At 48.8% G+C, this 20,127-nt stretch overlaps 1 protein-coding gene across 1 annotated transcript in view; it reads left to right on the top strand.

Moving 5' to 3' along the window:
• LOC148480778 (sodium-dependent proline transporter-like) overlaps positions 1-13,503 on the top strand; it is a 128,539-nt gene extending 115,036 nt beyond the window's left edge. The window contains exons 13-15 of the mRNA XM_088453874.1: positions 6,094-6,212; positions 9,040-9,213; positions 11,455-13,503. Coding sequence (XP_088310000.1) covers positions 6,094-6,212; positions 9,040-9,213; positions 11,455-11,613 — 452 coding nt within the window. The 3' untranslated portion in view covers positions 11,614-13,503. The remainder of the gene's footprint in view (positions 1-6,093; positions 6,213-9,039; positions 9,214-11,454) is intronic.
• Positions 13,504-20,127: the final 6,624 nt, after the last annotated feature.

The following is a 20,127-nucleotide window of genomic DNA, read 5'->3' as shown; positions in this document are numbered from 1 at the left end:
CCCCCTATATAATAATAATACCACATATCAGTGTGTGCTGGGAGCTGTGTTCTTTCCCCTCATATATCACTGTACAGTCCCCTCTCCCCAATATAATAATACCACATATCAGTGTTTGATGGGAGCTGTGTTATTCCTCCTCATACATCACTTTACAGTCCCCTCTCCCCTATATAATAATACCACATATCAGTGTGTGATGTGAGCTGTTATTCCCCCTCATATATCACTGTACGGTCCCCTCTCCCCTATATAATAATACCACATATCAGTGTGTGTTGGGAGCTGTGTTATTCCCCCTCATATATCACTGTACAGTCCCCTCCCCCCTATATAATAATAATACCACATATCAGTGTTTGATGGGAGCTGTGTTATTCCCCCTCATATATCACTGTACAGTCCCCTCCATCCATATAATTATAATACCATATATCAGTGTGTGCTGGGAGCTTTGTTATTCCCCCTCATATATATCACTGTACAGTCCCCTCTCCCCTATATAATAATACAACATACCAGTGTTTGATGGGAGCTGTGTTATTCCCCCTCATATATCACTGTACAGTCCACTCTCCCTTATATAATAATACCACATATCAGTGTGTGCTGGGAGCTGTGTTATTCCCCCTCATATATCACTGTACCGTCCCCTCTCCCCCCTATATAATAATACCACATATCAGTGTTTGATGGGAGCTGTGTTATTCCCCCTCATATATCACTGAACAGTCCCCTCTCCCCCCCTATATAATAATACCACATAGTGTTTGATGGGAGCTGTGTTATTCCCCCTCATATATCACTGTACAGTCCCCTCTCCCTATATAATAATAATAATACCACATATCAGTGTGTGCTGGGGGCTGTAGTATTCCCCCTTTTATATCACTGTATTGTTCCCTCTCCTCTATATAATAGCAATGTAACATATCAGTGTGTGTGTGTACTGGCAGCTGTGTTCAGCCTCCCCAGAGGGTCACTTACCTTACCAGCCTTTATCCAATCCTGGTCTCACTGCTCCTCCAGCGTGTTCAGATGGAAGAGCAGGAGTTCAGCCAGTGACTATGCACAAGCTGTGTTGTCTAATGAGGAGGCCACACTGGAGTGAGACACCTGGTGGTGGGGAGAGGTAACTGCAAGGCAGTGTTACTGGTAGCCCTGAGAGACCGTGCTGTCTGCACGGCCCAGACGTCTGACATGATCTTCGGCTTCTCCACCGCCGCTTCTAACATGCGCGGCCACAGCAGTGAAGGCCCTGACGGGGCTGCTAATGACAGAGATGTCCGTCCCAGCGGGAAGTACCCCGGTTTCCCGGCGGCCCAATCCGCCCCTAGATGATACTGACAGGAGGATGGAGGGCTTGTTACACTGGGGGCGAGATCAGCCCGGGATTTACATTTCTGCTTTCCTGCTGTCTGGTCTACATCTGCATCCATAGCTCCACATGTGATACCATAGAGAAGAGCTTGGTCAGTTTAGAAAGAAGGTGTACAGAAGATGTGAGGAGGGGAATGGAGGCAGCAGGAAGCCACAGACTGAGAGTTATATAGTGGAAGGAGCAGGGCCCCAGCAGCACAGAGAATATCAGGAGATGAGTGATGTGTTAGTGAGGACAGGGCTGCATGTGACAGGGGCAGTGACATGATGTGAGGAGGGGAATGGAGGCAGCAGGAAGCCACAGACTGAGAGTTATATAGTGGGAGGAGCAGGATCCCCAGCAGCACAGAGTATATCAGGAGATGAGTGATGTGGTAGTGAGGATAGGGCTGCATGTGACAGGGGCAGTGACATGATGTGAGGAGGGGAATGGAGGCAGCAGGAAGTCACAGACTGAGAGTTATATAGTGGGAGGAGCAGGGTCCCCCAGCAGCACAGAGTATATCAGGAGATGAGTGATGTGTCAGTGAGGACAGGGCTGCATGTGACAGGGGCAGTGACATGATGTGAGGAGGGGAATGGAGGCAGCAGGAAGCCACTGACTGAGAGTTATATAGTGGGAAGAGCAGGGTCCCCAGCAGTACAGAGTATATCAGGAGATGAATGATGTGTTAGTGAGGACAGGGCTGCATGTGACAGGGGCAGTGACATGATGTGAGGAGGGGAATGGAGGCAGTAGGAAGTCACAGACTGAGAGTTATATAGTGGGAGGAGCAGGGTCCCCCAGCAGCACAGAGTATATCAGGAAATGAGTGATGTGTTAGTGAGGACAGGGCTGCATGTGACAGGGGCAGTGACATGATGTGAGGAGGGGAATGGAGGCAGGAGGAAGTCACAGACTGAGAGTTATATAGTGGGAGGAGCAGGGTCCATAGCAGCACAGAGTATATGAGGAGATGAGTGATGTGTTAGTGAGGACAGGGCTGCATGTGACAGGGGCAGTGACATGATGTGAGGAGGGGAATGGAGGCAGGAGGAAGTCACAGACTGAGAGTTATATAGTGGGAGGAGCAGGGTCCCCAGCAGCACAGAGTATATCAGGAGATGAGTGATGTGTTAGTGAGGACAGGGCTGCATGTGTAATAAGCTGAAACTTTGTCAACACTGGGTTACTACTTTCTATCATTGAAAATGGGTCAAGACTGAGTAAATGCACACAGAACCAGGTTTATAAGAATCTATAAAGAACTGCAGTTTATTGATAAACAATAGGTACTGTATATAACAACATATATATATATATATATATATATATAGGCAGGGGTTAAAGTGGGCAGGAACGGGGTGGAACTGAGTTCTGTAACCTGTAATGGTAGGAGGAACTAGTTTCACCTCGTCCCTGCACAGAAGCCCCACAGACAGAGAGCCACTTTATAAGTGATCTAACATTGTAGTCTCTTGATGGCAGGAGAGCTAAAAAAAAATCTAAAATGTATTTCACACTGTAATAGCCCCCAGGTGTGTGTATGTGCATGTAACAGTGGCCCTGATTCAGAGCCGGACGCTATGACAGAGCGCTCGCTCTGAATCAGGGCGAGGCTATTTTTTTTTTAGAGCGGCCTCCTGGCCGCTCGCATAGCTGTGGGTGACCACCCACAGCTAGAGCGAGCGGCCAGGAAGATAGTCGCGATGGTCAAGACCATCGCGACCATCAGGCTTGTGATGAGACCCTTGTGGTAGGGTCTCGTTGCCGCATGCCCCAGAGAGATTTCGGCTCTAACAGAGCCGAAATCTCTCCCACTGACATCACTCGTGATGTCAGTGGGGCCGGCCCCAGATGGAGGAGTTCACATGGGAACACCTCCGTTTGGGCAGCCACTACCCCGGCCCGCCCACCAAAGGGGGTGTGCTGTCACTCAACATCGACAGCACGCCCCCTTTGTTGCGAGACCCAGAGCAACGGAGTGCCTGTCGCTACCCGGGTCTCGCACCACCATCGACCCGGTTGCGAGCGCACAGCGCTTGTCACTGGGTCTGAATCAGGCTCAGTATTCACACTTGTTTTGGACTGTCAGACTAGCCTGGAGGGGGGGGGGGGGGGGAGTAAGTGGCGGGAGAGATGAGTTCCACCACCTCTCCATGACCACTTTAAGCCCTGTATATAGTTTTAAGCAGATAAGGTTTATTTACTTAGAAGATATATGCAATATATACTTGGCTAAGGTTTGAATTGACTGGGGAGCCCTCTTTGTCTTAACCAGACACTGAGATTGAAGAACGTAGATATTGGACACCATCCATCTGTATTGGTTCCAGTCAGGAAAGTAAGCTAGAAGGGCTGACCTATGAGGAGTCTCTCCAGAACACAAAGATTAATACCATACTTACCTACTTTTGAAAAAGCATGTCAGGGAGATTGTGAAAGCAGCACCTGTGAGCGCGGCGGTAAAGTGGGCGTGTCCTGCTACATCTGAGAGGCGTGTCCTGCTACATCTGAGAGGCGTGTCCTGCTACATCTGAGAGGCGTGTCATATAAAATTGAATTACATCCAAATGCAAATGAGCCACAAAGCAGTCAGTAAGATCTACGTGTTTATGAAATCACACTACTTTTCAGACAATGCATGTAGTCGTAGGGATCATTGTGCCTTATTACCAATGGAGGGACATTATACTAATGATCACATTTGAATGTATATATCTCTGTTTTTTTTAATGACACAAAAACCATCCCTTGATGGCCATTGCTGCTGGGATGGGGCTTATTGCTGAGGTGGGGCTTATTGGCCACCCGGGGACGGGGATAAGCTCCATCCCATCAAGAAACGAAAAATAATCATGGATTTCACTCGTCCATTGATGGCAGAGAACCATTTGCTCTCTGCCATCAATGGCAAAACCATCAACAGTTAACCATCGATGATTGCTATCGATGGTTATCCCTGCTAGACTCCCATCTGTGCACTCAGGGCCTGATTCAGTTTGGATCGCAAGGCTGCGTTCGCACGCAGCCAGCCAATGTTTGCATTATACGCATGCGTATAAATTGCATCATGGGGTGCGCGAACCGGCCACTGTGATGGGGAAGCGATCACAGTGAGCACGCAGAGGGGGTCATTCAGACCCGTTCGCGAGCAAAGGACGCTCGCAAGCGGGTCGATGTTGTGTGTGGGAGCTCCGTCGTGCGCATGCGCGAGACCTGGCGAGCGACGAGGAATACGTCGCTATGGGTCTCGCACCAAAAGGGGCGTGCTGTCGATGGAGAGTGACAGCACGCCCCCTTTGGTGGGCGTGCTGGGGGCGTGGCTGCCAGACGGAGGCGTTCCCATGGGAATGCCTACCGTCTGAGTCCGGTCCCACTGACATCACTAGTGATGTCAGTGGGAGTGATTTTGGCTCTGATTGAGCCAAAATTACTCCTGGGCTTGCAGCAGCGAGACCCTACCACAGGGTCTCGTCGCAAGCCCGATGGTCGCGATGGTCTTGACCATCGCGACCATCTTTTTGGCCGCTCGCATATGCTGTGGGTGGTCACCCACAGCTATGCGAGGTGCCAGGAGGCCGCTCCATTTTCAGGTAGGAGGGCACTGATTCAGAGCGAGCGCTCTGGTCAGAGCGTCTGGCTCTGAATCAGGCCCAGAGTCTTCACATGGTGATTGACATGAAGTGACTGTTTGAGGGTGGTGATGGGGGGTGGTCAGTGGAACGCAGGTGTGCCTGTGCATTTGAACGCTCTTACATGGGCGTGCATAATTAAGCATCTGCGATAGCATAGGCTGGCAGAGGTCTAGATGGTGACAGGAAGTTTAGCAGTTTGTGAGGTAGGGTCAGGTCACCCACAGCTGTGCGGAAAGTTCCAATGTTACCGATGTTTTCGCTGACTTGCGGATGCATGTAAAGGGAAGTGGGCGGCTTTATACAGTGATGGGCGTCTTGGTATAGAGCTGTGGTTGCCGTGCGATTGCATTCATTAGCATATTGCCGTGCGATTGCATTCATTAGCATATTGCCGTGCGATTGCATTCCTTAGCATATTGCCGTGCGATTGCATTCATTAGCATATTGCCGTGCGATTGCATTCATAAGCATATTGCCGTGCGATTGCATTCATAAGCATATTTTCGCAGCGAGCGGGGTGCGTGCGAACCAACCTGAATCAGGCCCTCAGTGCAGGCAGCGCTGCAATCACTCTGTACCCTCCCTTCTCTGTGCTGTGGTCCCGGGAGCTGGCTCTCCCAGTCCTCCAGCGTTTGGCCACTCAGCGCAGCCACCCTGTAGTGCTGGGAGCTGGGCGCTCTGTCTATAGCGGTCGGTACGCGGCCTTACTGCCCAGGACTATGTCCCAGCTGCAGCGGCACTTTATATTCAATCCCCCGCTGCAATGAACCAGGGGATAACCGTCTGCATCGCTGGAGGTGATCTGGGCCTGCGACGAATAACATAAGCCAAATAAAATACATTTTTAAACACATAGCGTACTCATTGGCGTCTAACTTCTGAAATGGGGCCGCGGCACGAGGGTTAACCCTATCATTGCCGCTGCCTCCATTTTAGCCATGTGGGTCTGTTCTCCAGCCACACATCAAGGGGATGTAATGTGATCTTTACATACATACACGTTATCGGGATGAGCTGTGTTATTACATACATGTAATATGATCCCCCTTGGGTGCGTGTATTGAACGGGTCTCATGTGACTTATCTGTCCCCCAGGTGTGAATCAGTTCTGCCAGGATATTGTGGACATGGTCTCTAGATGCCCCACATGGAGCACCAAATTCCTGGTGTATTTCAAGGTGTGCTGGGTCTTCTGTACCCCGGTCCTGCTGCTGGTAAGTGTCCCCCTCATTACTGCATAGTGCTCGGGGTGGGGGATACGGTGTCTGTCACCCCATAAAGACCAGACCTCCCCTTATAAAACTCCTGGGTGATCTCTCCCCATCCTGGCAATGACGATGTACTGACCAGTGCATAGACGGAGAATACTCACGTTCTGGGGTAAAAGCTGGGGCAGGTCCTGCGCCTATCCCTGTACAGCAGCACGGTGATAGGTGGGGAGGGGGTGTAGGGGTCTATGTATTGCAGGGTCCACACTGCAATAGATTAATTAACAAACAATAAAAGTACCAAGCGCCAACTTTCTATCACTCTGACACCTGCAGCTTCTACTTACGGGAATACTCCAACCTCTGTTAATAAGCAATAATAAGAAAAAAGAAGCTGGTTGTCAGGTAACATTCATTATAGAAAATTATTTTAAAAGAATGACGTATAACAAACGGCCGGTGTAACACAGGCACAATTAGAACATACACGTTCCCAACTTTCACATCAGTGTAATCACTATACTCTCCAGTTAGGATTAGTAGAGCATGCGCATGAAGGTACAATTAGCTTAGAGGTAACTTGATTAGTAAATGTTGCAACAGCAAGAAACAAGCTCATGAGTCCTCTGAGGAAGTCCCTGAAGAGTCCTCTGAGGAAGCCCCTGAAGGAGCTCCTGAAGAGTCCTCTGCGGAAGCCCCTGAATAGTCCTCTGCGGAAGCCCCTGAATAGTCCTCTGCGGAAGCCCCTGAAGAGTCCTCTGCGGAAGCCCCTGAAGAGTCCTCTGAGGAAGCCCCTGAAGAGTCCTCTGAGGAAGCCCCTGAAGAGTCTTCTGAGGAAGCCCCTGAAGATTCCTCTGAGGAAGCCCCTGAAGATTCCTCTGAGGAAGCCCCTGAAGAGTCCTCTGAGGAAGCCCCTGAAGAGTCCTCTGAGGAAGCAGTAAGGTGGGGAAACGTGTAAAGGGCTGGTCACACTAAAGGAGCCGGTAATTATATGCCGGGTCATTGGAAGTGTATCAGTACGGGCATTTACTCTAATCCTGTGTGATCCCTTTGCTAAAATGCACTATTGGATGCCCTCAGCAGATAGGAGGAAGCCAGGAGTGTCTCATATGCAGTGTGTGAAATAACAGACTGACCCAAAGGATACCATTTGGCTTAATGTGTCACGATCTGGTGCAAGTGTTCCTCTGTGGAGGATGGTGAGCCGGGGGGTTCGGATGACTAGAGAAGTGACAGTAACTAGGTCTCCTAGTTGTGGCCAAACCCAGGTTTGGCTAGACCTGCCCAGAGGCGCGGAGTCTAACTCATTTGGTAGTTTTCTCCATTGACCCCTCCAATTGGGATTTGGTTTTCGCCGCACCAAGTGAGCAGGTCACGGCCCTCTGGACAGGTACCTGGGAATGGCAGAAGACCAAGACTATATTAAATGTTAGAACACTAGGGGTGAACAGAATGCTTGAACTCTGGAGATGGATCTGAATGCTAGAAGAAAGGCATGGACTGGGAATAGTTAAATATCCAGGTGCTGATTTGCACAGAAAACACAGAGAGAAGTACATCTGGGAGCTGACTAGTGATTAGCAGGAAATCTGACACCTTGGTAGCACAGAGAAGCTGCAATAGAACTAGCAGCACATATACAAAGACACACATGAAAAAGACAAAAAACACTGAAGTACTGTGAGAGAGCTAAAGTCTCAGACTAGATTAGCAGATTAGTTTCTTGTATTAGCATGGAAGCTAATACAAGAAACTGTAAGTGGGCTGAAGGAAAAACCACAGAGCAACACTGGTGGGAATCATAGACACTGGAACAGTGAAGTTGAACAGCAGTTTCCTGTTCCTGGAGTCAGACTTAAATACCCCTGGGTGGCAGATCATTGGATCAGAGGATCAGCTGAGTGACCACAGGACTATCATTGGGAGAGACTAGTCAGGTGATATGGACCAACATGGATGCATCCATACCTGGCACCCCGGAAACCAGGATGCATGCACGGAAGCCCTAGCAGACCCCAGGGAGAATACTCAGATACCACTCACCTCCACTCCCAGTGACTGGACACCTAAGCCCAAGACGCCAGTGCAGAGGTGAGTAGCGGCCGATCCCAGGCCGCATCCTGACATAATGGAGAATTAGTTCCTATAAAACGTTCTGAAGTTTATTCCATCAGGATTTATTTACATCTTAATGGTTGTAAGTTAACAAGTTACCAAATTAGAGTTCCATGAACTTATTACATTCTAACCAAGTTACCTCTAAGATCATTCTCTCCCTGGGGCTCCCAGATTTATACTCTTATTTATTTGCCTGCTATTTAATAAAGTAAAACGTAATGTTAGGGCCCGGAGACATGTGGAACCACAAATCCCAGCCTCATATATGTGAGATACTGAGCACATTACAGGCAGATAATCTCTAACAAACTCACTGCATTATTCTGTAATTACACATGTATTATTATTACATTATTATTTCTTAATGGAAATTTACTTTCTCTTTAGATTAAAATCACTATTTTTTTTTGTTTAAACAGGAGGCGACAATATTAGTCCCAAAAATTAGAAATCTATTATTGAAATTTTTTTCTAAACCGCTAATTTCCAAACGTGATTCTGCGATTGCCGATGGGTAACCGCATAATTGGCGGCTGGGTTCCCCCTATGGATGTGATACACGGGGTCTGGTACTGATGGTTATTATACCGATGTGTATATGTGTGGGGAGTTGGTGCTTGCATTGGGTGGAACTCTCTATATTATGTGTGAGGTCATTACATTTGTTGTGTAACAATCCAGCCCAGTTATAGATTATTATTTGATGTCTCCCCAGTTTATTCTGTTCTACATCTTCCTGGAGATGTATAACACTCCGCTCCGCTACGGTCGCTACGAGTACCCGCGCTGGGGCAAGGCACTAGGTATATGTATGGGATCCCTGTGCTGCATCCAGATTCCCATCTGGGCCGGGGTGGCCATCTTCCAGCAGTCCGGGACGCTGCTAGACGTGAGTACATGGGGTTGTATGTGGTCTGTATCAGGGTTAGTGATGGCTGTTATCTCCTAATGACCTGTATAGTGGGGGAGGTCTGGTTCTTCTAATGGTTTAGATACAATGGCTACTACCCATCGCATAGTTTGATCTGATATCAGAATTATTATTATCATTTATTTATATGGCGCCACAAGTGTTCCGCAGCGCCTTACATAGTACATAAACAAATAGGTGACCAGTGACTTACAGTACAATACAATACAGGACCAGGACATGGATAATATACATTGCTAAATTAGCGACCAGAACACCCAGATAAGCAACAGAGCATGAGCAACCAAGTTTCAGGTGCCCTAGTGGGGAGTAAGAAGTAGATGAAGGTAGAGTAAGGAGAAGCACAAGAGAGTAGAGGCCCTGCTTGTAAGAGCTTACATTCTAAAGGGGAGGGGCAGAAAAACAGGTGTGATACAGATGGGGTAGACAGGGAGGAAGGAGCGTGTAGCAGCAAGTCAGGATGAGAGCTGGAAGGCTATGATGAAGTACTGGGGTCTTGAGAGCCCGTTTGAAGGATTGTAGAGAGGTGGAGAGTCTGATGGGGAGAGGGAGGGAGTTCCAAAGGTGGGGAGCAGCACAGGCAAAATCTTGGAGGCGGGAGTGGGAGGAAGTAATCAGTTGGCATGAGAGGCGGCATTTGTTGAATGAAGAAGGTGGACAGGAGAGTGGAGGGAGATGAGATCAGAGATGTAAATGGGAGAGGAATGGGTGAGGGCTTTGTAAGTGAGTGTGAGAAACTTGAATTGGGTTCTGAAATGGAAGGGGAGCCCGTGTAGGGCTAGTAGGAGAGGGGAGACAGATGTAGAGCGTTTGGAGAGGAAGATGAGCTGAGCGGCAGCATTGAGGACAGACTGGAGATGAGAGAGATGGGAATTGGGGAGGCCAGCTAGGAGGAGGTTACAGTAGTCCAATCTGGAGATGACCAGTGAGTGTGTGAGGGTTTTAGTAGCATCCAGGGTGAGAAAGGGTCTGATCTTGGAAATATTTTTCAGATAAAAATGAATTAGCCGCCCAGTAACCATTTGATGCCTGGCGTCCGATGCCCATCCCTACTTGAAAATACACAGGGCGGAAACCTTGCCCTTAGTCCTAGCTGAAGACTCCCTCTATGTCACATATTGGACCTTGTATGGCAGTGGTTCTCAAACTCGGTCCTCAGGACCCCACACAGGTCACGTTTTCCAGGTCACCCAGCAGGTGCACCGGTGTATTTATTACTCACTGACACAGTTTAAAAGATCCACAGGTAGAGCTAATTATTTCACTTGTAATTCTGTGAACAGATGTGGAAAACATGCACTGTGTGGGGTCCTGAGGACCGAGTTTGAGAACCTGTGTTGTAGGGTAATGGGGTGTACACAGGACAGTTGCACAGCTCAGCCAGTAGGTGGCAGTCTATACGGTCTCTCAGTGGTTCCTTTACTCAGTCCACATTTTAAAGATATCCATACTTGTGCACAGAGGATTTAATTAGTACCTCAGTCATTTTGATTATACCATCTGCGCACAAGCATGGATATCCTTAAAACATATCTGCAGCTTGTGATAGTCGCATGCAAAAAGAGGGTACGCAGACATTGTGGACCAATGTGGTAACAGGGATGGCGGCTATTGAGGAGACCATGCTGCGGCTCTCAGACCATGCCAGCACAGTGTGAGAGTAACATGGGGAACCAACATATAGTCACTGCTGCTTATTCAGCTTCAGTGCATTATTCTGCTCCTTCTGGGTAACACGGTTTGGCCATATCAGGGCCATGAAGTGGAAGGGATGATGTAAAACCTTCTCCCAGCAGGAGATCACCTCTAATGACTGAGAGATTGGCCATGAAGCAGATACTGGACCAGGTCTAATCCCTCCTGTGGGTCCTTCACTGTATAATTCATCCCAATGCAGGAAAGTTTCTGTTTTCTTTTCTACTATGGGGAATATTTTGATGCTTAAATCGTCAGTTTTCAACTACACGGGGGTGTCCTTGCTTGCTGAAATTAATTAAATGGTCTCAGTTGTTTGTCTGGCTATATTTGTAAATGGGACCATTTGGTGGCCTGTCCTCATGTAAAGGATACAATGAGTTATAGATATGATGAGGAGTTATTATTCCTTTACCTTATAAGTTTCTGAACTTGGGTCTAGGGATGGCGAGCAGAGCAGAGCTCAGAACTGGTTCATGTGTAATGTTTGCTTTATCTTCCCAGAGATTCAAGAATTCCCTTCGCCCTTTAAACTCCTGGCGCACATCCAGTGGGCAGCGGGACCTGACCAGCTACATCATCGATGTCCCATACACCGTGAACTTGACAGACCAAGACTTCAATGACCCCATTTGGCCGAGTGAGGGTACCAGTGAGGCCTAATGGACAGAGGGGACTTTTTGTGACCTGTGGTTTCGGTCTGACTTCCGCAATGCCTCATTTATCAAAGGAGTCAAAGACTTTTCTGCCTAATATTGGCCAACACTGCCAACGTGGGATGGCCATGGTAGGATGCAGTCATCCATTAACACGAGCCAGGCGATGGCCCACCTGGCTGAAATCTCGTTTCCCTAATCCCATGGACAAATCCTTTCCCACCAGCAGCTTCTTCCTTCCTCCGGAGAGGACTGGTGGCCACAGGCAGTGTGGGATTGTTTACCGATAATAGGACTTGAAGGTTGTTCCTGATTGCTGGAGACATTTCACCTACAAGGCTCTGGCTCTACAATGGAAACTGCTGGCTAGGATAACGAAGCTGTACTAATCACACTAACTAGGTCCATGCAACTAACAGCCCATTACCTGTGCGGGGTAATGCAAAAAAAAAAAACCCTTAATTTTAGCAGCAATGACTCCGCATTACAACAAATTTGAAAAAGTGGATCAGCGAGTTGGGCAGAGCTTAGACTGGATGTCGGGAAGCGGAGCGTACGGACATGGGACCAGCGCCAAATCGGGACAGTAGAACATGAGCATTTGTTTTTCCTGCTTACACAAAAATTACACTATATAATCAGTGGATGATGGGTCCATTACCAACTGTGGTTCAGGATAGGGAGCGCCACCTGAAACAGCCCCTGCTCCAGGATAGGAAGCACCACCTGAAACAGCCCCGGCTCCAGGATAGGGAGCGCCACCTGAAACAGCCCCGGCTCCAGGATAGGGAGCGCCACCTGAAACAACCTTGGCTTCAGGATAGGGAGCGCCACCTGAAACAGCCCCAGCTCCAGTATAGGGAGCGCCACCTGAAACAGCCCCGGCTCCAGGATAGGGTGCACCACCTGAAATAGCCCGGCTCCAGGATAAGGAGCACCACCTGAAATAGCCCCGGCGTCATGATAGGGAACGCCACCTGAAACAGTCCCATGATAGGGAGCACCACATAACACTTACCAGGCTCCAGGATAGGGAACACCACCTAAGACAGCCCGGGCTCCAGGATAGGGAGCACCACCTGAGATAGACCAGGCTCCAGGATAGGGAGCGCCACCTAGGACAGACCAGGCTCCAGGATAGGGGGAGTCACATAACAAAGCCCAGGATAGGGAGTGCCATGTAAGACAGCTATGAGACAATGTACAGTGCAGGGAAGCCTCACACACTTCTGTTTACAATATATCCTTTACATGAAACACTTCTACTGTCAACTTGGTTACATATACATTGGTGCTGAATACAGAGCGCTGTGGTGGAATCCTGTATCTCTCCGCGGTAAGGATTGGTGCTGAATACAGAGCGCTGTGGTGGAATACTGTATCTCTCCGCGGTATGGATTGGTGCTGAATACAGAGCCATGTGGTGGAATCCTGTATCTCTCTGCGGTAAGGATCGCTTTGTCTCCCTGAATTTGGGACAGAAGGAAAAACCAGATGACAATCTCCAGTTTATCGGCTGCTTCCAAATAAGATCATTGTAAAGTATTGTCACAGGCACCGCAAGTGCTAGACCTTCCAGTGATTCATCCCAAACCAAAGAGGAAGCGCCAATCAGGTCCGTTTCCACTGACACACAAATGTATTCTGCTCCCAGGACATTGAGATCCATATATGACAATTAGCCCCATAGTGCCAAGAGGGAGAGAAAGTGAGGAGCGATACATCGGTTCTACAGGAAGGTAACAGGTCTCCGTGTGTTCCTTGCAGGTGAGGATCGTCGCCATGATACCCTGCTGCCGCCAAGTTCAGCGACTGGGTGAATCTGGATTCTCTCAGTACTCTGGGTTCATTTTTATACTTGAATTGATGCCATTGTTCCAATTTAATGTTTGTAATATGGAAGGAAATAAAAAAATTTTCAAAGAATGCCAAACGCCTGTACTGTCCACACAGAGGCTTATAGGTTACTGTATAGGAATAATCGCTAAATGCTCCTGTATTTCTGCTTCTATTTCAGTCTCATTAGAGGTTTCCATTATTAAGTATAAAATGACTGAGGAGCAGGAACTCCCAGAATCCTGGTTTATAAATGAGCAGAAACTTTCCACAATAGAAACCTGAAGTCAGTAACAATACAGTAAATCTGCACTTTGATTAATATATAAATTTATGTAAATTATAAGAGTATTTGCAGGGCACCAGCGGTATATATAGAGAGGGGGGGGGGCATCAGCATATCAGGCAGCTGGTGATAATGTGGTGGATCATCAGTATGTGTGTATATAATACTCACAGTATATGGGGGAACATAAATATTATACAAATTATCCACCAGACACCATGTTAGATAACTGGTATTAGGCTGTGTAGGTTTCCCGTGACTGACGCAAAGCGCACACTACAGCCTTAACTATGGACCAACGCTCCGCTATTTCAAACATTGATCCATAACGCCACTAAGTCTTACCAAAACCACCTCCCATCCGGCAGACAGTGCTCAGCTTCCAGTCCTTGTAACGAGTTCTTCATGATCACTTTCCCCCCCATACCATCACTGATTGTCATACCTGCCAATACACCCCAGACGCCACATACTGTATACACGTACCCCGATACCTCCCAATACACCCCACATGCTACGCACTGTATACTGGAACCCTGATACCTCCCAATACACCCCACATGCTACGCACTGTATACTGGAACCCTGATACCTCCCAATACACCCCACATGCTACGCACTGTATACTGGAACCCTGATACCTCCCAATACACCCCACATGCTACGCACTGTATACTGGAACCCTGATACCTCCCAATACACCCCACATGCTACGCACTGTATACTGGAACCCTGATACCTCCCAATACACCCCACATTCCATGTACTGTATACTGGAACCCTGATACCTCCCAATACACCCCACATGCCACGCACTGTATACTGGAACCCTGATACCTCCCAATACACCCCAGATGCCACGTACTGTGTACTGGAACCCTGATACCTCCCAATACACCCCAGATGCCACATACTGTATACTGGAAGCCAGATACCTCCCAATACACCCCAGATGCCACATACTGTATACTGGAAGCCAGATACCTCCCAATACACCCCAGATGCCACATACTGTATACTGGAAGCCAAATACCTCCCAATACACCCCAGACGCCACATACTGTATACTGGAAGCCAGATACCTCCCAATACACCCCACATGCTACGCACTGTATACAAGTACCCTGATACCTCCCAATACACCCCACATGCTACGCACTGTATACAAGTACGCTGATACCTCCCAATACACCCCACATGCTACGCACTGTATACTGGAACCCTGATACCTCCCAATACACCCCACATGCTATGCACTGTATACTGGAACCCTGATACCTCCCAATACATCCCACAAGCCACGCACTGTATACTGGAACCCTGATACCTCCCAATACACCCCACATGCCACGTACTGTATACTGGAACCCTGATACCTCCCAATACACCCCAGATGCCACATACTGTATACTGGAACCCTGGTACCTCCCAATACACCCCAGATGCCACGTACTGTATACTGGAACAGTGATACCTTCCAATACACCCCAGATGCCACGTACTGTATACTGGAACCCTGGTACCTCCCATTACACCCCAGATGCCACGTACTGTATACTGGAACCCTGGTACCTCCCAATACACCCCAGATGCCACATACTGTATACTGGAACCCTGATACCTCCCAATACATCACAGATGCCACGTACTGTATACTGATAACCCTGATACCTCTCAATACACCCCACATGCCACGTACTGTATACTGGAACCCTGATACCTCCCAATACACCCCACATGCCACGTACTGTATACTGGAACCCTGATACCTCCCAATACACTCCAGATGCCACATACTGTATACTGGAAGCCAGATACCTCCCAATACACCCCAGATGCCACATACTGTATACTGGAAGCCAGATACCTCCCAATACACCCCAGATGCCACATACTGTATACTGGAAGCCAAATACCTCCCAATACACCCCAGACGCCACATACTGTATACTGGAAGCCAGATACCTCCCAATACACCCCACATGCTACGCACTGTATACAAGTACCCTGATACCTCCCAATACACCCCACATGCTACGCACTGTATACAAGTACCCTGATACCTCCCAATACACCCCACATGCTACGCACTGTATACTGGAACCCTGATACCTCCCAATACACCCCACATGCTATGCACTGTATACTGGAACCCTGATACCTCCCAATACATCCCACAAGCCACGCACTGTATACTGGAACCCTGATACCTCCCAATACACCCCACATGCCACGTACTGTATACTGGAACCCAGATAGCTCCCAATACACCCCAGATGCCACATACTGTATACTGGAACCCTGGTACCTCCCAATACACCCCAGATGCCACGTACTGTATACTGGAACTGTGATACCTTCCAATACACCCCAGATGCCACGTACTGTATACTGGAACCCTGGTACCTCCCATTACACCCCAGATGCCACGTACTGTATACTGGAACCCTGGTACCTCCCAATACACCCCAGATGCCACGTACTGTATACTGGAACCCTGATACCTCCCAATACATCACAGATGCCACGTACTGTATACTGATAACCCTGATACCACTCAATACACCGCACATGCCACGTACTGTATACTGGAACCCTGATACCTCCCAATACACCCCACATGCCACGTACTGTATACTGGAACCCTGATACCTCCCAATACACCCCAGATGCCACGTACTGTATACTGGAACCCTGGTACCTCCCATTACACCCCAGATGCCATGTACTGTATACTGGCACCCTGGTACCTCCCAATACACCCCAGATGCCACATACTGTATACTGGAACCCTGATACCTCCCAATACATCACAGATGCCACGTACTGTATACTGATAACCCTGATACCTCCCAATACATCCCACAAGCCACGCACTGTATACTGGAACCCTGATACCTCCCAATACACCCCACATGCCACGTACTGTATACTGGAACCCTGATACCTCCCAATACACCCCAGATGCCACATACTGTATACTGGAACCCTGGTACCTCCCAATACACCCCAGATGCCACGTACTGTATACTGGAACTGTGATACCTTCCAATACACCCCAGATGCCACGTACTGTATACTGGAACCCTGGTACCTCCCATTACACCCCAGATACCACGTACTGTATACTGGAACCCTGGTACCTCCCAATACACCCCAGATGCCACATACTGTATACTGGAACCCTGATACCTCCCAATACATCACAGATGCCACGTACTGTATACTGATAACCCTGATACCTCTCAATACACCCCACATGCCACGTACTGTATACTGGAAGCCTGATACCTCCCAATACACCCCACATGCCACGTACTGTATACTGGAACTGTGATACCTCCCAATACACCCCAGATGCCACGTACTGTATACTGGATCCCGTAGGCTGATCTACGTGGCTGCACAGGAAGTTGCGGTTATACATATTCTGAATTTTACATTCTTTGTAGGATAACCAGATATTACAGCAGGCTAAAGGGATAGGACCGGCCAAGGTACATCAATCTATTCTGCATATTATTATGTGTACATATATCATGCAATTACATGTACACATGGCTGGTCCTGTGATATACTGACCACATACAGTCCCCTTCTCTTTATATACAGAGCCCTGTTCTAGACTATAGGCCGCACTGAGAGCCAGAACAGCAACAAATTCTTGGACCCCCAAAGTAAAATTTTAACAATCCCCACCGAGATTTATTGCACATAAATACAATAATGCCCCCCATATTACCAACCATACACTGCACAGGGACCCCTCCACCGACATCCATATAGTGCACAGGGACCCCTCCACCGACAGCTATATACTACACAGGGACCCCTCCTCCGACAGCCATACACTGCACAGGGACCCCTCCACCAACAGCCATACACTGCACAGGGACCCCTCCACTGACATCCGTATACTGCACAGGGAACCCTAACCCTCCACTGACAACCGTAAACTACAGAAATTCCTCCCCCACTGGCTGTCATATACTGCAGGAAGATCTTCCCCCACTGACCGCTATATATTGAAGAGACCCCTCCCCACCATCCCGCAATAGCAGTCAATCATTGCAGCCCCCCTCTCCCAGCACTTACCGGAGAGCCAGAGATGATCATACAGGCACCTTGGAGATGAATGAAATGTTACTGGGGGTCAATCAGGACTCTGCATAAATCTTTGACCTCTGGCCCTGTAGACAGAGTAGGAATCACAAGAACGATCCACTCTGGAGAGAGAACTTAGCACTCATAACAAAGAATGATCCAGAGGGCGTGAATCTCTTAAATTTGTTCCCCCTACATACAGAATCTAGCCCCTGATCCCGGTGACCCTAAACCTGAGACACGTCCGATGACCGGCAGAGACCAGACTGAGGACCCTATGGCAGATGTGCAGACTCCTATTGCTGTATCATCTGATCCAGGGGCCATCAGCCCAACATGTAATACTGTCACAGGGGGAGATGTATCATCTGATCCAGGGGCCATCAGCCCGGCATGTAATACCGTCACAGGGGGGGGGTGTATCATCTGATCCAGGGGCCATCAGCCCGGCATGTAATACTATCACAAGGGGGGGATGTATCATCTGATCAAGGGGCCATCAGCCCCGGCATGTAATACCTTCACAGGGGGAGATGTATCATCTGATCAAGGGGCCATCAGCCCCGGCATGTAATACCTTCACAGGGGGAGATGTATCATCTGATCCAGGGGCCATCAGCCCAGCATGTAATACTGTCACAGGGGGAGACATATCATCTGATCCAGGGGCCATCAGCCCAGCATGTAATACCTTCACAGGGGGAGATGTATCATCTGATCCAGGGGCCATCAGCCCAACATGTAATACTGTCACAGGGGGAGATGTATCATCTGATCCAGGGGCCATCAGCCCAGCATGTAATACCGTCACAGGGGGGGGTGTATCATCTGATCCAGGGACCATCAGCCCAGCATGTAATACTATCACAAGGGGGGGATGTATCATCTGATCAAGGGGCCATCAGCCCCGGCATGTAATACCTTCACAGGGGGAGATGTATCATCTGATCCAGGGGCCATCAGCCCCAGCATGTAATACTGTCACAGGGGGAGACGTATCATCTGATCCAGGGGCCATCAGCCCAGCATGTAATACTGTCACAGGGGGAGATGTATCATCTGATCCAGGGGCCATCAGCCCAGCATGTAATACTGTCACAGGGGGAGATGTATCATCTTATTACGGGACCATCAGCCCAGCATGTAATACCATCACAGGGAGAAATTAATCATCTGATCCAGGGGCAATCAGCCCCAGCATGTTCCAAGGGCCATCAGCTTAGCATGTAATACCATCATAGGGGGAGATGTATCATCTTATTCTGGGTGCATCAGCCCCAGCATGTAATACTGTCACAGAGGGAGATGTATCATCTGATCCAGGGGCCTTCAGCCCCAGCAGGTAATACCATCACAGGGGAGATGTATCATCTGATCCAGGGGCCATCAGCCCAGCATGTAATACCATCACAGGGGAGATGTATCATCTGATCCAGGGGCCATCAGCCCAGCATGTAATACTGTCACAGGGGAGATGTATCATCTGATCCAGGGGCCATCAGCCCAGCATGTAATACCATCACAGGGGGATATGTATCATCTGATCCAAGGGCCATCAGCCCAGCATGTAATACCATCACAGGGGGAGATGTATCATCTGATCCAGAGGCCATCAGCCCCAACATGTAATACTGTCACAGGGGGAGATGTATCATCTGATCCAGGGGCCATCAGCCTCAGCATGTAATACCGTCGCAGGGGGAGATGCATCATCTGATCCAGGGGCCTTCAGCCCAGCATGTAATACTGTCACAGAGGGAGATGTATCATCTGATCCAGGGGCCATCAGCGCCAGCAGGTAATACCATCACAGGGGGAGATGTATCATCTGATCCAGGGGCCATCAGCCCAGCATGTAATACCATCACAGGGGGAGATGTATCATCTGATCCAGGGGCCATCAGCCTCAGCATGTAATACCATCACAGGGGGAGATGTATCATCTGATCCAGGGGCCATCAGCCGAACATGTAATACTGTCACAGGGGGAGATGTATCATCTGATCCAGGGGCCATCAGTCCCAACATGTAATACTGTCACAGTGGGAGATGTATCATCTGATCCAGGGGCCATCAGCCCCAGCATGTAATACTATCACAGGGGGAGATGTATCATCTGATCCAGGGGCCATCAGCCCCTGCATGTAATACTGTCACAGGGGGAGATGTATCATCTAATCCAGGGGCCATCAGCCCGGCATGTAATACTGTCACAGGGGGAGATGTATCATCTGATCCATGGGCCATCAGCCCAACATGTTATACTGTCACAGGGGGAGATGTATCATCTGATCC

This window comes from Taudactylus pleione, unplaced genomic scaffold (genome assembly GCF_031769625.1).
Source record: "Taudactylus pleione unplaced genomic scaffold, aTauple2 ptg000597l, whole genome shotgun sequence".
Taxonomy (NCBI): domain Eukaryota; kingdom Metazoa; phylum Chordata; class Amphibia; order Anura; family Myobatrachidae; genus Taudactylus; species Taudactylus pleione.
Note: the sequence above shows the minus strand (reverse complement) of the source record. Positions and strands in the feature narration are given on the sequence as shown.